At 52.4% G+C, this 22,755-nt stretch overlaps 1 protein-coding gene across 3 annotated transcripts in view; it reads left to right on the top strand.

Annotated features, from left to right (window-relative positions):
- Cars2 (cysteinyl-tRNA synthetase 2, mitochondrial) overlaps window positions 1–22,755 on the top strand; it is a 37,178-nt gene that overhangs the window by 12,224 nt on the left and 2,199 nt on the right. For 2 of the 3 annotated variants that reach the window (XM_087588748.1, NM_001436582.1), the window contains exons 6-12: window positions 2,599–2,682; window positions 8,547–8,676; window positions 9,218–9,351; window positions 13,155–13,222; window positions 20,462–20,528; window positions 20,753–20,891; window positions 21,414–21,537. In XM_087588748.1, coding sequence (XP_087444874.1) covers window positions 2,599–2,682; window positions 8,547–8,676; window positions 9,218–9,351; window positions 13,155–13,222; window positions 20,462–20,528; window positions 20,753–20,891; window positions 21,414–21,537 — 746 coding nt within the window. Of the gene's footprint in view, window positions 1–2,598; window positions 2,683–8,543; window positions 8,677–9,217; window positions 9,352–13,154; window positions 13,223–20,461; window positions 20,529–20,752; window positions 20,892–21,413; window positions 21,538–22,755 lie in introns of all 3 variants that reach the window. The other variant, NM_001177684.2, reaches the window with a different exon arrangement.

Genomic DNA, 22,755 nt, shown 5'->3' on the forward strand with positions numbered 1-22,755 from the left:
GTTTTTCTTTGTTTTGAGATCGGGTCTGCTGTATCCCAGGCTGGTCCTCAACTTACATAGCAGAGGATGACCTGAAATGCCCAACCCTTCTGCTTGTCCTGATCCTCCTGCCTCACTGCCCGAATCCCGGGGTTACAGATGTGCCTGCCTGCCGTACCTGACTCATGCAGTCCCTGGCAAGCCCCTGCCCCTCCCCACGAGCCCTCCCAAGAATGAACTTCCTATGGCGTTCCATCGGTCCTCACGGCAGAAGGTGAGCTTCCTCAGCTTTGCTGTCTCCACTTCCTGGCCATGTATAATCCATCTCGTTCCCCTCCAAGTTTTTACTCAATAGCGCATCACAGCCTCCGGGCTGCCGGCACAAAGGAGTTGAGGTGCTTGTCACAGGCAAAGGGGCAAGTATGGAGCCAGGTCCTCATCCCTGGGCACACATCCCCTAGAGCCCCATCTCATAGTAGGGGTGATGTGCCAGGGCCTGCACACAGGGGAACTGCAGTTTCTATGTTGTCTACTTTGGCATACTTGGAATTTGTCCCCAAAGAAACCATTTGATAAAATGGAGGTACGATTCCAGCTTATTCCAGTGCAGGGTAATTGTTGTGGGGTAGAAAGAGACCATGGGCTTCTGCTTCAGAGAATACAAGGTGTTCTCCAGGAGTGAACTCTGTCTGCACGTGCACACATGCATCCATCTATCTGTCCATCCTTCCTTTCTTCAAAAAGCCTCTCACTGAGTGTGCCGTTCTTGCTGGCCTGGAACTCACAGAGATCCACCTGCCTTCCTCTGCCTTCCTTTGCCTGCCTTCGCCTGCCTCTGCTGGGATTAAAGGCGTGTGCTAGTGATACTCGGCCTTGGGTTGCAGTCGCATATGTTGCTGTAAATTTGTCACAACATTCACTCAGGCTGCAGTGGCTTGGGCTTTGTGACAGTTCCACAGGGCTTAGCGGCAGCGTGATCTTTGAACTATTGGTGAAAACCGTCTATTCAGCAAATTGGTAACCTCAGCAAGGCAAGGGAAGGATGCTGCCTGTCCGCCCGGCAGCTTCTTCCCGAGCATTCCCAGTGTGTGCACGTAGGAGGCAGCTCGCTCGGCCCTAGCCTCTCCCATCTCCACTCTGCCTGCATCTTGGGCTAGGTGGCCCAGGTGAGAGGGTAGGGGTCTAGCTCAGCAGTGGACTCTGCATGACCAGGTCCCTAAGAGGCAGGCCAAGATGCTACTTGCTAGCTGGCTGTGTTTTCTAACCCACCCAACCTTCTCCCCTCCCTGCAGAGACTGCTGTCCCCCTGAAAGCCTTGACTGTAGCACAGGCACTTGGAAATGCTTGTGTCTGCCAAGCAAAAGGCCAGTAAGTGTTCCCCGGAAGGATAGCCCAGGTATGAATCAGTGAGCAGACAGGCTGATAAAGAGGGGTGGGAGGAGAAAGACCTGTGCACAGTTTCTAGTGACGGTCATGGATGATGGTCTTCAGAAGGCCGCAGGGATACATGGCTCTGTCAGCGCACACCAGCCGGGGGCACTGCTCTCCCAGGAGGGAGCTCTGTGGCAGGTTGGGTATGGAAGAAATTAGTGCTGTAGCGGGCTCCAGCTCTCCCGGCCCCCCTATCTCCTGCCTCTGGACGCTCACCCTCGTCTGAGGCTGTCTAGGTGGAGGTTCTTTCACTCAGTCCAAAGAGGCGGATGGTCATAGGTGTCTTAGGAGAACATCTCAGGGGCACACACAGTGTGCAGGCAGTGTTGGGTAAGATTAGCGTCTTTGTGTGTGTGTGTGTGTGTGTGTGTGTGTGTGTGTGTGTGTCTGTTGTGTATAGTGCTGTGTGTGTTGCATATGCGTGCGTGCGTGTGCATGTGCATTTGGACAGAAGCCTGGGGTAGATGTTGAGTATCTTCCACTGGACATTGGTTTTGAGACAGGATCTCACAGAACCTGAAGCCCATTGATTGAGCTAGGCTGGCTACCCAGTGCGCTTCATGGATCTGCTTGTCTCCACCCAGCCTTGGGCCGGGGTTACTGGCATACACTCCCCACGCCTGACTTTTTATGTGGGTGCTAGAGAGTTCAACTCAAGTACCCGTGCTCACTTAGCAGGCGCTTGGCACTTACTGCCGGAGCCATCTCTCCAGCCCCAAGGATCGAGTCTTTAAATTAGCACGGAAGGAAGGTTGAAGAGCCAAGTGTGGGGTTTGTGATTCTTGTTGTTTGGTTTTGATTTTTCACGGCAGGGTTTCTCCATGTAACCTACTGTTTTATTGTAATGGTGGGGGTCTCTGTGTAGCTCAGGGTGGCCTTGAACTTTTTTTCCTGGGGTTATAGACATATCCTTTTAAGGCTTTTTATTCCTCCCTCCCTCCTTCCCTATGGACTTGTGGAAGCTTTTGCAGAGAGGCTCACACTCGTGTGCTCTCACCGCTGACCTGCTCATATTATTCCCAGGTAATACTAATGAAGCAGTACTGTGCTTCTCAGTTCTGGCTGATGGTATAGCCAAGCACCATCTTCTGTGCTGAGCTGTAACTGCCCGTTACCCTTATACTTCTCGGATGTGCTGCCTTGGATGGACGGGGAAGCACTCAACTCATATCTGTCTCTGTCAAACAGGTAGCGTCTACTTTGATTTGCGAGCACGAGGGGACAAGTATGGCAAGCTGGTCAACACGGTTCCCAGTGCGACTGCAGAGCCAGGTGGGTGCTGATGTGTGTCCCCGAGGGCTTCAGCTTCCGGGTGTGGGCTTCTGAGAGTTAGATCTGGAGTTGGGCGGACATGGACTCCCTTGGGGTCATTAACCTTGTTGTGGAGTTAATCCGTTTCCGTGAACAATAGATGAGACTTGCAGAAGACAGTTTGAATGCAAGCTCAGCATCCTGTGCCTCTCTCTGTCCTGCTATGCCCCAGCCATGCTGTTTGCTCTCTCTTCCTTGTGAATTTTCTTTGCATGGGACTTGTACGCATGTCTTCTATTGCTTGCTGTTATGCACTACGTTCCCAACATAAGTCAGTCTTTTCCTCTGCTATTTGTGTTTTAAAATTTGTTGGTCAAAGTCATTTTTATGAAGAAGAAATCATAAACATGTAGGACTAAAGTTAAACCATTGAAGATCCTGGGCAGGGCTGCAGGTGCCTTAAGTCACTGAAATAATTCATGACCTGGCTACTTTGTATCCCCAAATCTCCCATAAACATTTTTCCTATATTCCTCCCCCATGTTGCCTTCTGCCATTCTTCTGAAGAACCATCTCTGGTCCCTGTTTGCTCAATGAGACTTCTCTGGCTGTGATACATGGTTTCCCCTCTATGCCATGTGCGTCTTAATTGGTAATTAATTTACAGGCTTCGCCCAACTCTGAGTGTCTGTGGATAGAGACTCATGGATGACACATTCATCACCAATCTAGTTTTTAATTTTCATCATTTATTTTTGAGACAGGGTTTCACTATGTAGGCCTGGCCATCCTGGAACTTGCTATGTAGAACAGGCTGCCCTCAGAACTCACCGAGTGAGACCAACCAAGTGTCCAGGAATAAAGGCATGTGCCACCATATCTGGCTTAATCTAATTTTTAATAGCCTTGTTTAGCCAAGTCCCTTGTTTAGCCATAGTCCCTTGAGGCTTGAGGGACTAGATTTAGGACAGACAAACATTTATCCTCAGCACTTTGCCTGAGTCTGCGCTGACTGCTGCCCACTGCAGAAAGGGACTTCTTTGGCCAGAGCTGAGAGCAGCGCTGACCCGTGTGTATAAATATTTAGAAGGCAGTTTATACAGGGTTGTTCAGCAAAACCACAGTAGTAGGCGCCCAGCTATTGCCTGTCACTCCCGAGCCATGGGATCTCCACACCTATGAGCAGTGGTTTGAGACAGGCTTCCGGTTGCCTTTCAGGAAGAGGGCTTTGGGAGAGTTACAAGTTCTGGCAGCATCAAGCTAGTTTTGTTGAGTTGTAGTTGGTTGTGGGGAAGAGTCTCATGTAACCAAGGCTAACCTGGATCTTGCTATACAGCAGAGGACATCCTGGACCTTTGGTTCCTGGTTTTCACCCCCAAGTGCTGGGCCTGCGGGTGTGTGCCTCTAGGCCCAGCTTTTGACTTTATTTCCACAGGTTTTGTGTTTTCAGTGCCACTTGGGGTTCATAGCCCAGCAGAGGGAAGGCATAGAATTCCTATTGACCTCTTCCAGCCCCATCACCCCCCGCCAGAGCAGTCTAACGTCAGGCCAATGTGCTGCACCACCCTGGTATGCAGTTCATGTTAGCGCGCCCCTTGGTGTGGATGGTCTGTACATTCGGATAAACGCCTCACCTCTTGTCCCTTGGCCCAGTCATGTGCAGTGGTTCCCAGCTTCCAGACCATTTGTGCCCAGTTCTTCTCCTGTCTCTGCTGCTACCTCAATCGGAGTGACCTTTTCACTCTCCAGAACTTTGTTTCTCCAGAATGTTGCGAAATTGTAGACATACAGCCACAGGCCTTTCCAGGTCTGCTTCTTTCTGCTTGTAATAGGCTTTTGTGGCTTGCTTTTTGGAGACAGTCTTGCTTGATACTATGTAGCCCAAGGTGGCTTTGATCTTGAGGAGATCTAGATCCGCCTCCTGAGGACTGGGGTTAGAGGCATGACCACTGTGTTCCCTGGCAGTAATTTCCTTTCAAGCTTTGTAGAATTTTGCCTGTTCCAGTAGCTTGGCTCTCACGGAATAATGGATGCTGTCTCATCTGTGTGGCTACTGTCTGTGTGGTGGAGTTTGTTAGTCTAGCCACTTACTGAAGTCCATCTCGACTGCATCCATGTTTGGGCAGTTAGGAATCAGGCTGCCTCTAGCATCCGAGTGCAGGGTTTTGTATGACTGTTTTCAGCATCTTGCTTAAAACACCGAGGAGCGTGATGACTGGGTCACATGGAAAACCTGTTTGGTTCTGTGAGGCATTGCCAATGTGTCTCCCATTGCATCCCCAGCAATGAGTGACAGGTGCCCCCTCCACCCTGCCCCCACTCGCCCACCCCCACCCGGCTCTCACGGTTGGAAGTGCCTTATTCAAAAGCACAGTGTGAGTAAAGGTTTGAAATTGGGGATTAGTGTTTAACAAAACAAAGGCACTGAGCCCTTCTGGCTCCAAAGCTCGGATTTGTCATTAAAGCAAGGCTTTTCTCTTCAAAGTTTGAATTGTAGCAGTAACTCAATAGGAAGGATGGAGAAGGGGGCCCTGCGGGTGACTTCTCCTAGGTTGAGGTCCTGTGGTCACCCAGTGACAGGGCCCTGGCACTGGGGTGCTTGCATTATGCGTTTGCATCAGCCCTGCCTGGCCCTGACCCCTTGGTAGCAACCCTTTCCTCTGACTGTGTTCGCCCCCCCAACCCCCGTCCCAAGTGCCTGACTGAGGTTGTCTCTGGATGCTTTGTGTTGCCAGTCCTCTAGAACATTCCTCCTGTATCCCTCCCCCACGTCTCCCCTCTCGTTCCTTTTCAATCCCCAGCCCGTTGGCTTACTGGGATTTGCTGACTGTGTTTCATGGCTTTCCCTCCATGCCACGTGTGATTCATACAGGTTGGTCATTTAACGTACAGGCTTAGCACAATTCTGAGTATCTGCAGATGTGGGTAACACGTTCATCACCAAAAGACGCAGGCGGCCTCACGTCCTCTCTTTATGTTCCGTTAGCCATCCTAGCATACATTCTTGGCTGCACAGAGGGTTTCTGTGACAGTGGTGTTCTAGCTCTGTCAGTTTCTTGTTTGCTTCCTGGAGTGCTTTACATAGACAGGCTGTTACTCGGTTATTTCGTGGTACAGTTTCTGTGGGAACAGTGGAGTTGTAAGGGAAGGGCTGGAGAGATGGCTCAGTGGTTGACAGCTTTGACTGCCCTTCCAGAGGACCCTGAGGTGATTCCTAGCACCCACATAGCGGCTCACAACCATCTCTAATCCCAGGCCTGGGAGATCTGACACCCTCTTCTGGCCTCTGGGGAATCGGATTCTTGTTCTCTGCCAGTGAAAGGATTAAAAGGCAAGGGGAATCTTGTGTGACAGGTGACAGTTGGGAAATTCTCAATCACAGACTGAGCAGGAAGAGAAAGGCCTTGATTAGCAGTGAGGAAACACACTTACTGCAGATTCACAGAGGAGAGCGAGCCAAAGCCCAGCTTCTCCTTGAGGGCAGGGGCTTTGTCTCCTTTCCTGATTTAGAGTGTTTCAGTTTGAAGAAAGATGGGATGGCAGATTAGTGCATAACTGTTGTGTACACGTCCTGATGCAGCCCTGAGCTTATTGAACAAGTCCATCAGCAGAGGGCCTGCTGGTGGGAGACAAAAGCTTACAAGATCTTTGTTCTAAGCTGTGATGCTTTTGTCTCAGGTCTGGAGGGTGCGAACCATCATCATTACTGAGTCATGGCCTCTCTCCCTATCTGACTGCTGATCAAGGAGTCTAACTTCTAGTCCCTCAGCCCATGCAGGCAAACACCCATACACACAAAGAGAAGAGTCTGTTCTGCTCGAAGTTGCCCATAGTCTTAGGAACCATTAGGCCCTGGTTAAATGCAAGCTTCCTGCTTTCTTCCATAGGAAGGTGCTCCCTATTAACTCTTGAATTGTTCTTCTGTCACCGGGGCCCCTGCTCCATGTCACTTTCTCTCTGATGTGGCTGGGGCCCCCTTTCAAAGTTGTGGAGTGTGTGCCCTTCACATTCTGGAGGCTCTGCGATTTCTCCAGAGGGAAATGAACAGAGCAGGCTCTGAGCCCCTTCCAGCCTCTCTTCTCCACCCCTCTCAGCAGACTGAGAACGTAACCATGCACGTGTTACAGTAAAGTGGGCTGTCGCCAAGGCTCTGATCATGAAAGCTGCCACTCAGGTTTGGTGGACCCTTCTGTTCAGGTGCCAATCATGATGGGCACTGAGCTTGACAGATAGCCACCGTCCCCTGCTGGTCCAGTCATCTGCATGGTTAGAAGGCTCCTTTGTGTGCACCCCTGCCTTCTTATGTCATTCAGATCGATTCCCTGTGTGTGTGTGTGTGTGTGTGTGTGTGTGTGTGTGTGTGTGTGTGTGTATGAGTATGTACAGTGTGTGTGAGTGTATACAATGTGTGTGAGTGTGTATAGTGTGAGTGTGTACAGTGTGTGTTTGTGTGTGTACTCATGTGCACATACACATGCATGTGATGACATTGGCAGCCTTGGCTTTCACCCTGCCAGTTGTCTGGTTTGGATTTGTTTCCAGCTATGTATGGGAAAGATCCTCTGCTTGGAGACATTCCTTGTGCTCTCTGGGCCCTACAGTAGCAGTAGTCTACCATTTTCCTTTGAGGTCATTTTGGCTGGACATAACCGTTGTCTGCAGTGTATCCTGGAGCCCACAGACCACTTTCTCCTCACAGTGTGTTGTCAGTGAAGCCTGACAGCCTCTTATTTCCCTGTGCCTTGTTTGTGAGTCACCTGCCTGCCTGGTGCCAGGGACTTTACCTTTTTCTTTGAAGCGCAGTTGTTTCACAAGATCTAGATCATGACCACATCTGAACCGATGTGTACTGAAAATTCCATCGTCTAGAGATGCCCAGGGCTCCACCCAAGCCTGCATTGGCCTTGCAGGCAGTCAGGGTATTCGGGGGGATCGTCAGGGTGTTCAGGGGTAGTCAGAATGTTCAGGGGGTGGAAATCAGGGTGTTCAGGGGTAGTCAGAGTGTTCAGGGAAGCTGTATGAGTGGAGCCAGCCCTGGGTCAAACTGGAGATTTGGGGACATAGGTGACCCCACGTGGGGCAGCCAGCTTGCTAGAACACCACTGCTTGGTCAGTTGTTTTTGCATGTCACCTCTGCCCAGACTGATCTTTCTTGGAATGACTCTCTTTCTCTCTCTGCTGCCCTGGCCAACTCCTGCCTGTTCCTGCCAACTTTGTCCCACATCAAGGTGCTGCAAACCCCGTGTTACCCTGGGCCTTTTGTGCCTATGTCAGTCCATTGCTAGCCTGCAATTCCCAATGGGCCTCACCTTGTACTGTGCTCCGTCTATGCAGAGGTCCAGACTGACCCAGTGACCTCATTTGTTGATGTGTGTAAATAGGGACAGCAAATCCATGACAGCCACAAAACAGTGAGTTGAGTATGACTGTGGCATTTAAGATGGGTGGAGTTTGTCTGAGGGACTTGCTGAACCTTTTCGTGTCCACCCCTGAGGGACTGACACATCTCTGCTCACTCTTTGCTCTCTTGGCTTCTGTCCTCTATCCTGATGTCACCTTTGCCCTCTGGAGGACTGTTGTCATTGTGGAAAATGTCATGTAGGGACTCTAAAGTAGCTGAACAGAACTGGCCAGGCACTGGTCCCTGTCATCAAGTGCCCCGGTGTTCGAAGGCTCTGTGGATACTCCAGCTCTGCCCTGCCTGTTGGCATGGAGACATCAGTCCTGCTGGCCCACTGGTTAGGAGTGGAACACAGTAGGAGGAGGCATGAGATTTGTGAGAAGGAAGATACATAGCAGGGACAGGCCGTGGTCATGGCTGGGGTGTGTGCGGAGAGAGCTGCACTGTGGTTCCTTACTCAGCGACCTTGCTCTGTCGCCAGCAGTTGACTCTGACAAGAGGCACAGCAGCGACTTTGCCCTGTGGAAGGGAGCCAAACCCCAGGAGGTGTTCTGGGCCTCACCGTGGGGAGACGGCCGGCCCGGATGGCACATCGAGTGTTCTGCCATGGCCAGGTAAACCCCAGCAGTTTCTAGGCTGCAAATGTTCAAGACGGGTATGACAGGGTGGCCTGACTGAGGGAGAGAACAGTCAGGAGGCCTGAGGGGGCTACTGGAGCCGTGAGGAGGAATGCCCTGCCCAGCCCAGGGTGCGCCCAGCCTTCCTGCTTAGTGTAGCCTCCTGCTACCATACAACAGCAGGTACCTCATGGTCCCTGACAGGCAGCTCAAGCCTCAGAGCATGTAAGTGGCACCTCTGAAAAGCCGCTTGAGAACATGTACGTGCCCATGCTGCGGCCAGCTTGCCGCTCCCGAGTGGCAAGCTGGGAGGGTGGTAGGGGCGGTACTACCCCTCTCTGTTCTCAGGCAACCCTTGCTTCCCTAAGGTTCTGACAGCTCCAACAGTTGGTGGCTGCTCCCTCCCTGCCTGCCCGTAGATCCATATGCAGCTGAGCAGAAACATTTTATGGCGTGAGGAGGGCTGTCGGGAGTGAGTGTGTGCGGTGTGGACCCTCATGTCAAGGCTGCTCACATGCGCTTGCACTCTGCCCTGCAGCGAGGTGTTCGGAAGCCAACTGGACATCCACACCGGCGGCATAGACTTGGCTTTCCCACATCATGAAAATGAAATCGCACAGAGTGAAGTCTTCCACCAGTGCCAGCAGTGGGGAAATTACTTCCTACATTCGGGTGAGCCTGACTTGAGGCAAACCTCTTCTTTGGTTCTGTCTACTCTGCCTTTGGAGTCCATAGCTCTGCAGGGAGGGCTGGAGATGAGTCTGACTGAAATCACTGCTTGGGTTTCTGTAGAGTATCTTTTCTTTCTTCTTTGCTAGTCTCACGTGTGAATACAATGTATCTTGACCTGACTGATCATACAGCGCTCCAGCCTGTCACGTGGGGTTCCTCTTGTGTTGGTAGCCATGGCTGCAAAGCTTGTGAGAGCAACAGCCACCGCTGTCCAGAAGACATTTTGCAGCCCCTCTGCTGTCTCTGCCTCTTAGTCTCTTTCTAGTCTTTTTCTCTGAGAGGCTCCTTGAGGCTTGAGGGACTAGATTTAGGACAGACAAACATTTATCCTCAGCACTTTGCCTGAGTCTGCGCCGACTGCTGCCCACTGCAGAAAGGGACTTCTTTGGCCAGAGCTGAGAGCAGCACTGACCCGTGTGTATAAATACTTAGAAGGCAGTTTATACAGGGTTGTTCAGCAAAACCACAGTAGTAGGCACCCAGATAGAGCCTGTCACTCCCGAGCCATGGGCTTTTGACCAGATTTACAGCACCAGGCACAAATTCCCTTCTGTGCAGCAGGCCTCAGATCCAGTCAGAAAGTGGCTGGCTACTGTGCTGGTTAAATGAATTAAAGAGAATCTCAGAGGTACCAAAATGCTTTGGTATTACAGTAAAGAAAGAAAACTCAGCATTTCCCCTTGGATTCATTTGACTGAGAAAAGGTGCAGGTTTGAATCCTCTACTGCTGTCCCAGTGATCTCCATCCGCCTGTCCCTAGTTGGTGGTTTCCGGCCAGCCTGTCTATCATGTGTCTATACCTGATGTCTGGTTAGGATTTCTGAGTCTTGTGTGTCCACCAAAGAACTTACCTCTGAATTTATTGAATCGCACGGAGGAGTGAGGCATGTGTTAGAGACATCTTTTGCCAGATTTGCAAGGGAGTGAGTTATTACCCCAGCCAACCCCAGCTGACCCAGGAGCACTTGGTACGACAAACACCCCATCACAGCGTTTTATCTGTGTGCTGCTTTCAACACAAACAGTGGTTATTTGTTGAATAGGTCCCCTGTGACCTGCCTGCTCTTTTAAGCAAGCGATTATCATAGCATACATGTATCATGTGCGCATTTCGCCCTGTGTCAGGGCCATGCTCACTTAATGCTTATTAAAGCATTAAATTACTAAAGCATTAGCTTAGGTTGTAAAAGTTGATTACGTGAGAACTCCAAAGCAAGTTAGTTTGGTTTTGACATGTTAAAGGCATGTTAAGCCAACGGGCTGAGCACCCAGTAGGCTATCATCTGTCTTCAGTGACCTCAAGGTATATTACCAACTTGGCTGTGAGGACCAGTAAAAGTTCCAGTGCCTTTGAATGTAAAAGATATTCTCATAAAGTGTTGCCACAGGTTACCATAGCCCGGTGCCACCACTGCAGCAGTGATCATACCTTGCCTGGCGGGTCAGTGTGGCACTGTGCCAAGTTCACTGCCGGGAGATGCCACTAATAACTCTTCTCCCTCGGAGTAGCATAACGCTTTCTAGTTCTAGGAAAGTAGCTAGCTGGGGGGTGGGGGGGACTTTCAGGGCCAGCACTGGGGGAGGAGCGGAGGCAGGCAGATCTCTGTGAGTTTGAGACCAACCTATAGCATAACCTAGAGAGACCTTGTCTCAAGAAACCAACGCCCTCCAACACTCCCAACAACCAAGGACCCAGTGGATTGGCAGTGGCTGTGGTCCCCAGAAGCAGGTCAGAAGTGGGAATGAGCCTGACTGAGCTTGTGGTGTCAGACTTCACAGTGGTCAGCAGGAAAAGGCTCCTGTTGAGTCTGCTGAAGGTCACGGGGTCAGCACTGCCCTTTCAAATGATGGCTCAGGTAGGCGAGGCAGAAACAGCATGAATGTTTGGCGGCAGTAGGGTTATGGAGTACCAAACATGGCGTCCACAGCATGGGACACGTCTTCTTGACTTCCGGTGCATTTCATCCTCTTGATACTGTCAATACCATGTCTGATGCTACACACAGTTAGAGGAGGCTCACAGTTACTGTTGTTTGGAGAAAGCTATTTTATTCAGTTCTCAGTAAAGTCAACCTCGCAGCACCCTCTGAATGAAGGTATATTTGGAAAGAGGGAAAATCTGTCTGGAACAGCAAGACCCTCCTCTGGAGACCATCTTTGTCAAGACACATCCCACACTAGAAGTCCCCTGCACCAGTTTGGTTGCTCCTGTGAGGAAATGACATACAACTGTGGAGAACCTGAAAGACATCTGAGGCAGAAAGACTGACAGCCACACCCCAAACTCACAGCTAGATAGGCGACTAGCCAGTTACATCAGCGTGCCGGGATAGGGTAGGGTAGGATGAGCAGGTGTTGTGCGTGAGGGCCGTGTGGGCCTGTTTTGCACCCCCACAATATTGTCCTGGAAGGCTGCACACAGCACACACTGCAGGTGCAGGTTCCTGCAGGTGTGGGTTACTGTCCTGTGTCCTGGGAGGAGGACAAGCCTATGGCTCTACACACCCAGCTGTGTCTAGGTTTAGCGCTATAAATAGAGAAGCCCAACTCCCTTCTGGTGTCCTGTTATCTGTGCATGGGTCTCCCCAACTCAGGATGGTCAGCCTCAGCTACGGTGGGCTCAGGGCCTGGAAGAGGCTGTAACTGTCAGAGGATCCCTTTGCTACCTCAGAGGGGGATGCTTCCTGTCACCCACCTCAGAGGGGATGGATGCTTCCTGTCACCCACCTCAGAGGGGATGGATGCTTCCTGTCACCCACCTCAGAGGGGATGGATGCTTCCTGTCACCCACCTCAGAGGGGATGGATGCTTCCTGTCACCCACCTCAGAGGGGATGGATGCTTCCTGTCACCCACCTCAGAGGGGATGGATGCTTCCTGTCACCCACCTCAGAGGGGATGCTTCCTGTCACCCACCTCAGAGGGGATGGATGCTTCCTGTCACCCACCTCAGAGGGGATGGATGCTTCCTGTCACCCACCTCAGAGGGGATGGATGCTTCCTGTCACCACCTCAGAGGGGATGGATGCTTCCTGTCACCCACCTCAGAGGGGATGGATGCTTCCTGTCACCCACCTCAGAGGGGATGGATGCTTCCTGTCACCACCTCAGAGGGGATGGATGCTTCCTGTCACCCACCTCAGAGGGGATGGATGCTTCCTGTCACCCACATCAGAGGGGATGGATGCTTCCTGTCACCCACATCAGAGGGGATGGATGCTTCCTGTCACCCACCTCAGAGGGGATGCTTCCTGTCACCCACCTCAGAGGGGATGGATGCTTCCTGTCACCCACCTCAGAGGGGATGCTTCCTGTCACCACCTCAGAGGGGATGCTTCCTGTCACCCACCTCAGAGGGGATGGATGCTTCCTGTCACCCACCTCAGAGGGGATGCTTCCTGTCACCACCTCAGAGGGGATGCTTCCTGTCACCCACCTCAGAGGGGATGCTTCCTGTCACCACCTCAGAGGGGATGCTTCCTGTCACCACCTCAGAGGGGATGCTTCCTGTCACCCACCTCAGAGGGGATGGATGCTTCCTGTCACCCACCTCAGAGGGGATGCTTCCTGTCACCCACATCAGAGGAATGCTTCCTGTCATCACCACAGAGGGGATGCTTCCTGTCACCACCTCAGAGGGGATGCTTCCTGTCACCACCTCAGAGGGGATGCTTCCTGTCACCCACCTCAGAGGGGATGCTTCCTGTCATCACCACAGAGGGGATGCTTTTCTTTTTGTTTCAGGTCATTTGCATGTGAAAGGCAAAGAAGAGAAGATGTCCAAATCCCTAAAAAACTACATTACTATTAAGGTAATGTTAAGCACTGGGGTCCTGTGAGTGGGCTGGTAGCTGCTGATGTGGTTAAGGGGCCTCTGTGAGGTGAAATCACATCACCAGACTCACAGTCTGTCCCAGCCCTGCATGGGCCGCCTCCAGGTGTCTGGCACCTCCTTCAGGTCTATTGGCCTTCCCTCTGCTCCTTCCTCTGTGGAGTGGCCTTCCCAGAACACATCTCTCCCTTTGCTTCTCTCTTTCTCTCTCTCTCTCCTCTTCTTCCCTCCCTCCCTCCCTCCCTCCCTCCCTCCCTCCCTCCCTCCCTCCCTCCCTCCCTCCCCCATCTCTCTCTCTCTCTCCCCATCTCTCTCTCCCTCCCCCCATCTCTCTCTCTCCCCATCTCTCTCTCTCCCTCCCCCATATCTCTCTCTCTCTCTCTCTCTTTCTCTCCCTCCCTCCCCCTCCCCCCTTTTACTCTTCATTCTGTAAATTTTACAAGGTTTATTTTTTACTTTATGTGTTTGAGTGTGCCACCTATGTCTGTCTGTCTGTCTATACGGCAGAGCCATGCTTGGTGCCTGCGGAGACCAGAAGAGACTGTTGGGTTCCAGCTCCGAACTGGAGTTACAGACGGTCTTGGGTTGTGAGTCTTCCTGTGGGAGCTGGGAATCCAGCCTGGGTCCTCTGCAAGAGCAGCCAGTGCTCCTGGCCTCTCTCCGGCCCCTGCATCTCTTTTGTCCTCTCTCCTCTTGTAAATTTCCTTCCAGGACTCACATTTGTGAATGGCCAGAAGAGCACTTCCTAGGTTGCGGGAGTCCCATCTTCCTTGGTCTTTGTGCCAAGTTTAACTTGAACTGGAAAATAAGGGGACCTGACCAGCACTGCTAAGTGACCCCAGGCTCCTGCCTCCCAGACTTAGAATAAATGCAAGGCAGCGGGGTGCCCTTCTCAGAGTAATAGGGCCCTCCTGGGAGGTTCTCAATCAGTTTAGGACTATGAGATCCGAAACAGTATCACAGGCAAGCAAGTAAGCACATGCTTATGGGCACACGCGCGTGCACACACACACACACACACACACACACACACACACACACACACACATGTGCACACAGTTATTTTGGTGTTTGCGTGTGTGGGAGGATGACTGTCTCTTTGCCCCTTTAAGGTACTTAAGCTGGGGCCTGAAAATTATAATGGCCAAAGAAAGAGTAACAAGAGAAAACACAGAGAACAGGTACCATGTGCCTGGTTGAGTACAGCCTACCATGCCCACCAGCCCCAGGGAAAAGGGCTTGAGTTAGGGGTCTGAGGGTAGAGGATGAGGGAAGGCGAGAGGGATGGGTCCCCTCCTGTTACTGTATGCGGGGGGGGGGGGGGGGGGGGGACCTGAGCTAATGGGAATGTCCTTTAGAAGGGGAGCTGGTGCTGCTTTGGGGGCATTCCCTGTACCCCGTGATCCTCAGCAGCTCAGACTGGCCTATGTTAGGGCGGGCATTCTGGGGAGACCTGTTCTGGTATCCTTCTCTGTGTGTAGTGCACCCACGCCTGTATACACACACTTGCTGGATGGTCAGGGAACCCACGTTTGTGACGTTTCTTTATTTTTCCTGCAGCTCCTAACAGCTAGGGTGTTTTCCTAAAACCTAGCGTGCCAGAGGCCCCAACAGTCCCACAGTGCGTCTCACCTGTTTTCCGAATTCTGCCTTGTGCTCAAAAATATGTTTGACAGCTGTCCATTCTTTTAGAACCGGGACCCTGTGACAGTCCACGAGCTTCGCTTGGATGCCCAGGTCTTTTCAGCTTTCAGGCCGACTTCTGCTCTCATGTGCATGTTAGGCTTCTGGCTTATGCAGATCTTCAGCTCCTGTTTAAGAATTCTGTATGCGTGTGTGTGTGTGTGTGTGTGTGTGTGTGTGTGTGTGTGTGTGTATGCATTTGTGTGTGTGCGTGTGTGTATGTGTGTGTATGCGAGTGTGTGTATGCATGTGTGTATGCGCGTGTGTGTATGTTTGTGTACATGTGTGTGAGTGTATGTGTGCATGTGTGTGTGCATGTGTGTATGCATGCGTGTGCATGTGTGTATGCGTGTGTGTGTGTGTGTGTGTGTGTGTGTGTGTGTGTGTGTGTAGGGGGGAGAGATACATGCATGTGAGGGCAAGCACCCTTGGAAGAGGGTGCCAGAGACCCCGGAACTGGAGTTATGGGTAGTTGTTTTGCTGGACACCCTGCACCTGGGTTTGGCTCTCTCCTTGCCATGTCATTTCATTGTCTCTCCTGTGTGTGTCTCACTAAAGGTGATGCTCACAAGGTGCTTCTATTCAGTGGGATGGAATGCTTCCTGAGGGCTGCTCTGTCACCACACTATCCTCCTGGGTTAAGCTCAGTGGTGGCATGTGTACACACACACTCATAACATTCACACACACACCAGTTAATTTTAACATGTCTTGGCTAGCTTAAAGGCTGGGCAGTTCTAATCCTTCCCACAGCTAGCATAATTTCCCTCCTGTAATCCTGGCTTAACTCTCTCTAATTCTATATTTTATCTTTGTCACCCTGGCTCCTTCTGGGCAGCTTCCTAGTCTTTGCTGCCCAAGACACTTCTGAGCAGCCCTTCCAGTGCCGCCTTCCTTCTCACCTACATTTTGGATGATTTTCCTTGTGCAGCTCTAAATCCGATTGTCTCCCTCCAAGTCATGGCAATTTCTCTCCTTCTCTCTTCCAGTCCCTAGCCCTTGTAAATCTAAGGTCCCACCTCAGTCTACCTGCCTACCCACTGGCCATTGACTTTTTACTGGTAGATCAAAAAGCCACTGAGGACAAGGACCTTCAGCGTTTGGACATGCAGATTCCCGATTTTGGGGGGCCGGGTTAATTGAGAGCATTAGAACCAATCCCCAACACTCTCCCCCAACTCTCATCTCATTTTTTTTTTTTTTTTTTTACTTGTAGCCAGTCTGCATTTGCCCTTGACCTGTGGTTCTGTGGGGCTGAGGTGCTCCTGCCTCACATGTTAGGGTATCTCTCAGGTTCCTAGTGGTCCTTGTTCTGGTGACCACAGTGAGCTCAGTCCGGGTCACAGTTGGCTTTGAAAACTCACTTTCTAGAAGTTCAGTCAAGGTGGAGCCCGCGTGGGAGCCTCTGCCCCTGGGGTCCCTCTGCTGGCCACTCTGTCTCTCCAAGCTGTAGCTCTTTCTTTTCTTTTCTTAAATTTATTTACATCCCAATCAGTGTCCTTCCCCATCCCCTCCCCCCAGTCCCTTCCCCCCTTCCCTTCTCCTGCCAGAGGGTGGAAGCACCCCCCCCCCCCCCCCCCCGTATCTCTCCAAGTGACTATACAAGATGAGGTGCTTGTGAGAGGAGATTATGTAAAGTGGTTAGCTAGTGAGGGCTCGCCTTGGGGGAGGGGGTCAGGTGCCAGCTCCTTCTCTCTGTAGTTTCTCCATGGTGGCACTGTTAGAGCCTGTAGCATCTCCAAGATTGGCTGTCACCCTGTGATGCTGCCTGGCCTCCTGGCAGATCAGCTCTTTACTCTGAGTTCTTCAGCACTGACTTACACAGGTGGCATCTGGTTTCACTCTCAGGTGGCCCTAAGTATAGACACTTGGTGACAGCACAGAGCAGGGACACTCTGACCAGTAGTGTCTGTGAGCACACAGTGGTCACCCCTCCTCCTCTATTCCTGGGGACATCTGCAGGCTGCAGGCTGCAGGGACGCTGCCTCCTGGACTCCTGTTTGCACTGCTGCTTTGACCCCACAGCAGAGCCCTTCAGAGGCCCAAAGGGAAAACAGTTGGGGTTTCCAAGATCTGTCTCTCAGATGTGACCCCATGGAGACGCGAGTGATCCTGTCCACATTCTGAACAAAGGACTTTTTTTTTTCTTTTCTTCTTTTCGGAGCTGGGGACCGAACCCAGGGCCTTGCGCTTGCTAGGCAAGTGCTCTACCACTGAGCTAAATCCCCAACCCCAACAAAGGACTTTTTAACAAAGTCACCCAACTTCCTTTCTGAAGCAGGGCAGAGACCACAGCTTGCAGGTTACTCGCAGTTTGAAAGGAAGACCGTGGCTTTTAGAACACTGGAGACCTTCAGAGATAAAACGTCCACAATGTCAGAGCTGTAGATTGGGTGCTGACTCCACAAAAAACAGGTAGAAAGCCAGAGAAGGCGTGGGATGCAGAATGGGTCCAGGCCTCAAGACCCCGTGGCCCTCTCTGCTGGACGTGCCAGTCGGGAGCTCCCAAGTGAGCAGCCACAGACTCCGAAAGGGAAGCTCACGGTTGCCGCTGCCGATTGCCGCTGCCGGTTGCCGCTGCCGGTTGCCGCTGTGTACAGAAAGCTGTGCTGTGCTGTGCTTGGCTGGCGTCTGCAAAGGGTTTCTAAAACAACAGCAGGAAAAACCCAGCTTACCTGGTGCTGTGGCAGTTGGGAGGACTCAGGAGAACCCCAGGCAGCCTCTGAGGAAGGAGGGTGTTGGTTTTCAGATCTGTAAGCCTCTCCTCTGGGTCCCCATCATCGTGATATGTCACCTCAGCATGCTATGTGTGACTTCCAAGCTCATCCAGCTGCATGTCCACCCAGGATGCTGCTCTCCTTGGTTGCGTCTCCACATTGACAGACGGGGACATGAACAGGACACAAGCTGAGACAGTCATGCTTGGCAGTGTGTGCAGCATGGTGGACAAGGGTCTGAGCTAGCCAGGTGGTCTATGAGGATTCAGGCAACACAGAAACCCCATAATGGGGCAGTGCATACAGGAGATGGGACTTGAAATTATAGGGCTGTCACTCACCAAGGCTATACGTATATGCTTGTGTACACTTGAACACATACATGTATATGCATGCTTTCCTTTATGCATACTCAGACAACCTTCACCTACATCCACATGTATACATGGACATTCACACATGTATATATTCACACACATGTGTGAATATACACTAAGATGCGTATACACATTCAAGCATACACTCATGTACACTCATGGGCACACACAAACTTGTCATACATGCACTAACATTCACACTCATGTACACTCAATAGATATATGTACACACGTGTACACAGACACAGGTACACGTGCACTCACAGATACACGTAGACACACACACACACACACACACACACACACACACACACACACACACACACCCCACATGGCAGGGCAGCCTGGTGAAGTTCAGAACTTTGTCATGTGGGGCAAACGTGAGTGAAGCATGTGGGTCCAAGCTGACCCTGTGACACTGATGGAGTGCGCACGCTGCGTGGCTGGCGCACTGCTCTGCTGGCGATCGGCAGCCAGGCTGACCTGACTGTGGCCACCCTCCTGTCCTTGGCAGCCGTGGGTGGGTCTGGTGCCCCGGATCATGGTGTCCTGAGAAGTGAATGCCACCTTAAGCAGTTAGTGGGCCTGGGAACCACGAGTTACAAGCAGACCACCTACCCGCCTCTGCTGAATTCTCACCATGGCCCAAGGAGGTCATGGAGCCCAGGACTAGGGACCAGCCAAGTGGCGTCCTAGTGACTTCCGCTGCTGTTTGAGAAGTCGATGAAGGTGGAAGAGTTGTGAGGAGGCTCCCATCTGCAGAAGGCAGACCAGAAACCCCTCTCCTCCACCCGAGGAGCGCAGTCCTTTTACCGGCACTCAGGAGCCCACAGAGACATCGTCCTGGTGCGCTCCTGTGGAGGGTGATAGTGGGGAGGCTCTGCTCTTCCAGGGGAAGCTCCATGAGCTCTGGGACGGGAGGCTGACTCCCAGTGCAGCCTGCATTTCAGCGTCACCTACGTTTCCCTCCACCTCCATGCCCCACTTCCCTCAAAGTCACGACCTCCTTGTCTTTGTTGTTGTTGTTGTTGGTGGTGGTGGTGGTGGTGGTGGTGGTGTTGGTGGTGTGTGTGTGTGTGTGTGTGTGTGTGTGTGTGTGTGTGTGTGTGTGTGTGTTTCTAAACCTATGACTGCAACTTGCTCATTCTTTACAATCAATGCTATTTAAATGTGTGTTTTCAGGGCTGTCCGATATGAGCCGACTGGTGTGCTTTTCCCCGGCGGAAGACTGTTCCTCTTGCTCACAACATTTCTGAGTTACATGCAGTTCTTTGTGTATGGTTGAGGTCTCCGGGGCTGTCAGCCGTCCGTGTTAGCCTGTCCTTTGTCTTTGTGTATGGTTGAGGTCTCCGGGGCTGTCAGCCGTCCGTGTTAGCCTGTCCTTTGTCTTTGTGTATGGTTGAGGTCTCCGGGGCTGTCAGCCGTCCGTGTTAGCCTGTCTGTTGTCTTTGCTCAGACCATGTTGTTACAGTCGTTTCCGTGAGATTTCATAGTTGCAGTTTCTGTGGGTTTCTAGGAGACTCAGTCCCACAGCAAAATCCCTGTTCCTCTGGCTCTTAACCTCTCTGTGCATCTTCCACAGTGATCGCTGAGCCTCAGGGGCGGGAACTGTGTGTTGGGTGGATCAGCTGAAACTGGGCTCCTTCTCTTAGGGTCTCCGTCCGTGCCAAAGAGAAGTTCCCTTTATGAGGGGTGAGAACTGTATTTGTCTGTGGGCATTAGGATATAGTTAGTTAGGAATTCTGCTGGTTTAACGAAGTGGTAGTGGGAGGTTCTTCTCCATAAGTAGTTGGCTAGGTTTCCAGAACCGAGTGGGCCTAAGTCCAGTTAAGGAGCTGTTAGAAACCACCAAGGCACAGGGTCAATGCTACACCCTTAGGGCTATGGTGGTTCACAGGCATCACAGCTGGCTCCCCTTCCGTGGAAGCTGGCACAGCACCTCTGGTACTGTGAGAGCTGGTCTTCAGGGAAGAGGCTTTCAGGTCAGATAAATAACTTCACGAGTAATCTGCAGGGAGGAGCACCCTCGCTATGCAAGACACAGTGGTATGACATGGGTGGACAGAGTCCTGGATCCTGATCTCAGTCTGAACCCGAGCCTGGATGTCAGCTTGTTCCAGCCCTGACTGAGCTGTTGCACTCTCTTCCCCTCCAGTGAAGCCATGCAAACATGGCCTCTCCCTTCCATTGTGTACATTGCCCGTCAGTCACTAGGCCTCCAGGTAGCACCAAAACCCCTCCTGTGTTCATGTCAGCCTGGTCTGCAGGGGTGTCCCCGGCTACTCCCTCAGCCTGTCCACAGGTATGAAGACGGCCATGTGAAGGATGCTGGAGACGCTGCTGGGAAACCAGCGATGAGGGTTTGGCGTACCAAGGCATGCTGTGCAACCCTGCATCACCAGCTACAACCCTGACTGACAGCTGCCTGTCTTCCCTTTCTAGGACTTCCTGCAGACCTTCTCTCCCGATGTCTTCCGGCTTTTCTGCTTGCGCACCAACTATCGGTCAGGTGAGCTGGCTCCCGTGTGCCTGGGGTAAGCCCATCCGGGCAGCACGGTTGCTTCCTTTCCCCGGGGCTGACTGGAGACAGGAGACCGGAGGAAGCCTCGTTGGGAAGCACACCCAGTCTCGGTGCCCAGGAGAGGCTGCAGTCCTTTGGCCACAGCACCGTTTGCCGCTGGCTTCTCAGGGTGCACAAGGCCATCTCCTCAGTGACCATCTCTTCCTTTGCAGCCATTGACTACAGTGACAGTACCCTGGAGGAAGCCAGGCACCTCCTGCTGGGGCTAGCCTCTTTTGTGGAGGATGCACGAGCCTATGTAAAGGGGCAGCTGATCTGTGGCCCTGTTGGGGAAGATGTGCTGTGGGAGAGGTAAGCAGTCACCATCGTTCCGGGGACAGGTGGCCGGGAGGCAGAGGTCAGCAGGAGCACCTGAGTAAGGCGGGTCCTGGACAGTCTCCTCACCTGCCCGGTGCCAGTCCCCAGGAGCTGGCATCTAGCCACCCCCACTCCCCTCTGGTCCTGAGTCCTGCACAAGCTGAGTTCACCTAGGGGTGGGCACGTTTCCTTCTTGTTCCGGTAGCTCACAATTGCCACAGTCGGAAGGGAGGGGGGCGTCCTTCTGTAGTTGACTATTACAAAATCACCTGAGTGGATACTGTGTGCTCACAAGTGGTCAGGTTTCCTTAACTCAAGATTTTTTATTTGGCTAAGGTGGTAACTGGGATTTTGTTACAAAACCATAAACACAACCTAGGAAGGTTCCCTGAATTGAGATATTTTTACTTCTTAGGGAAGGGTATTTGTGTATCCAGGGCTGGTGCCAGGCGAGGCTGGGGCACCGGAGAGTCCCGTGCTTGCCTCATCATAGGTGACTCCCATATCCCACTCCAGGCTGGCTAGCACCAAGAAGGCCGTGAAGGCTGCACTAGCCAATGACTTTGACACACCGAGGGCAGTGAACTCCATCCTGGACCTTGTGCACCATGCAAACAGACAGCTCAGGGCAGTCTCAAAGGTAACCTGAAGGGTGCTGTGGATGTCAGGGGGGCTTGCCTAAGGAATGGGCACTGAGTCCATCCGTCACCGAGACTCTGCCTAAAGCTCGCTCCTGTGGGACGTCACCAGCTCAGTCTGTGCTTCATTAGATGCTTTCGTTCAGTAGTAAACACAACCCGGGCAGCAGGTGGATCAGCTCGAACAGACGGTTGTCACATGGCTGCCCCCATGAGTGTTGAGCAAGCCTCCTGGTGGCTTGGCGGCATCTGAAGGGGCTGCCGTTTGTTGGGACAGGAAGTTGGATTGGATAAGTAGCTTAGTGGTGAAGTGTTTGCCTAGCACAGGCAAGGCCCTGAGTTCAATCTCCAGGATCTACCGCCTTCCCTCTACAGAAAGGAAACACCTCCAAAAGACAATGAGAAGTTGTCTGCAGTGACCCCGACTCAGATTCCACCAGCTGGGTCTCAGTCTCCTGATGGAGTGGCTCCAGGGGATCCAGCTCTGGGACTTAAGTCCCAGAGGAAGCCATCTCTGTCTGCTCCACTCACTGCTCCCAGGTTGGCAGGCACAACCTCCTTTCCCCAGGGCTTACTCTCCTGCACCTCGGTGTCAGGGAGTCACCAACCCTGGGCTTGGCCCGGCCCTCTGGTCCCAAGGCTCTCCAGGGTGCTGCCATGGGAGCATCTAGGTGGCCATGCAGATCATAGGAGACCTTTCTTCCTTGTGGTGACACAGGGCTCTAGTGCCAGGCCCTTGGTTAGAGTTCCACTGTGGTGAATGGCTCCAGTTTTGGACGCTTGAGTCGATTCCCAGATGTGGCACTACCTGCCGCAGGTGAGCTGTGTCTCCTGACCAGGGCTCCAAATTGCCCTGAAGGCAACCAGTTGGGCAACCCAACCAGACTCAGGGAAGCTGCTGTGGGCGGTTCTGGAGTTCTTGAATAGCAGCTGTCAGCTGCAGCCACCCCTTAACTTCCAAACATCACTTCCTGTGAGTCCTACACCACCTGGCCACCTCTGGGGAAGACGAGCACAAGCTGATTGCAGGACAGGGACAGATTGGCACCTGCCATCACAGGGCAAGGCTTGGCTCACGTGGGTCCATGGCACAGAGCAGACTTTCAGAGGGAGACCTTCCATTACCATGCCCCATGCACTGTCCCCATGGCCATGCCTAACCCACAGGACCCAGGTGTGCAAGGACAGGCAGGTAAGCTGAGGCACATGTCACCGGCATG

This window comes from Rattus norvegicus, chromosome 16 (assembly GCF_021556685.1).
Source record: "Rattus norvegicus strain SHRSP/BbbUtx chromosome 16, alternate assembly SHRSP_T2T, whole genome shotgun sequence".
In the NCBI taxonomy this organism is placed as follows: domain Eukaryota; kingdom Metazoa; phylum Chordata; class Mammalia; order Rodentia; family Muridae; genus Rattus; species Rattus norvegicus.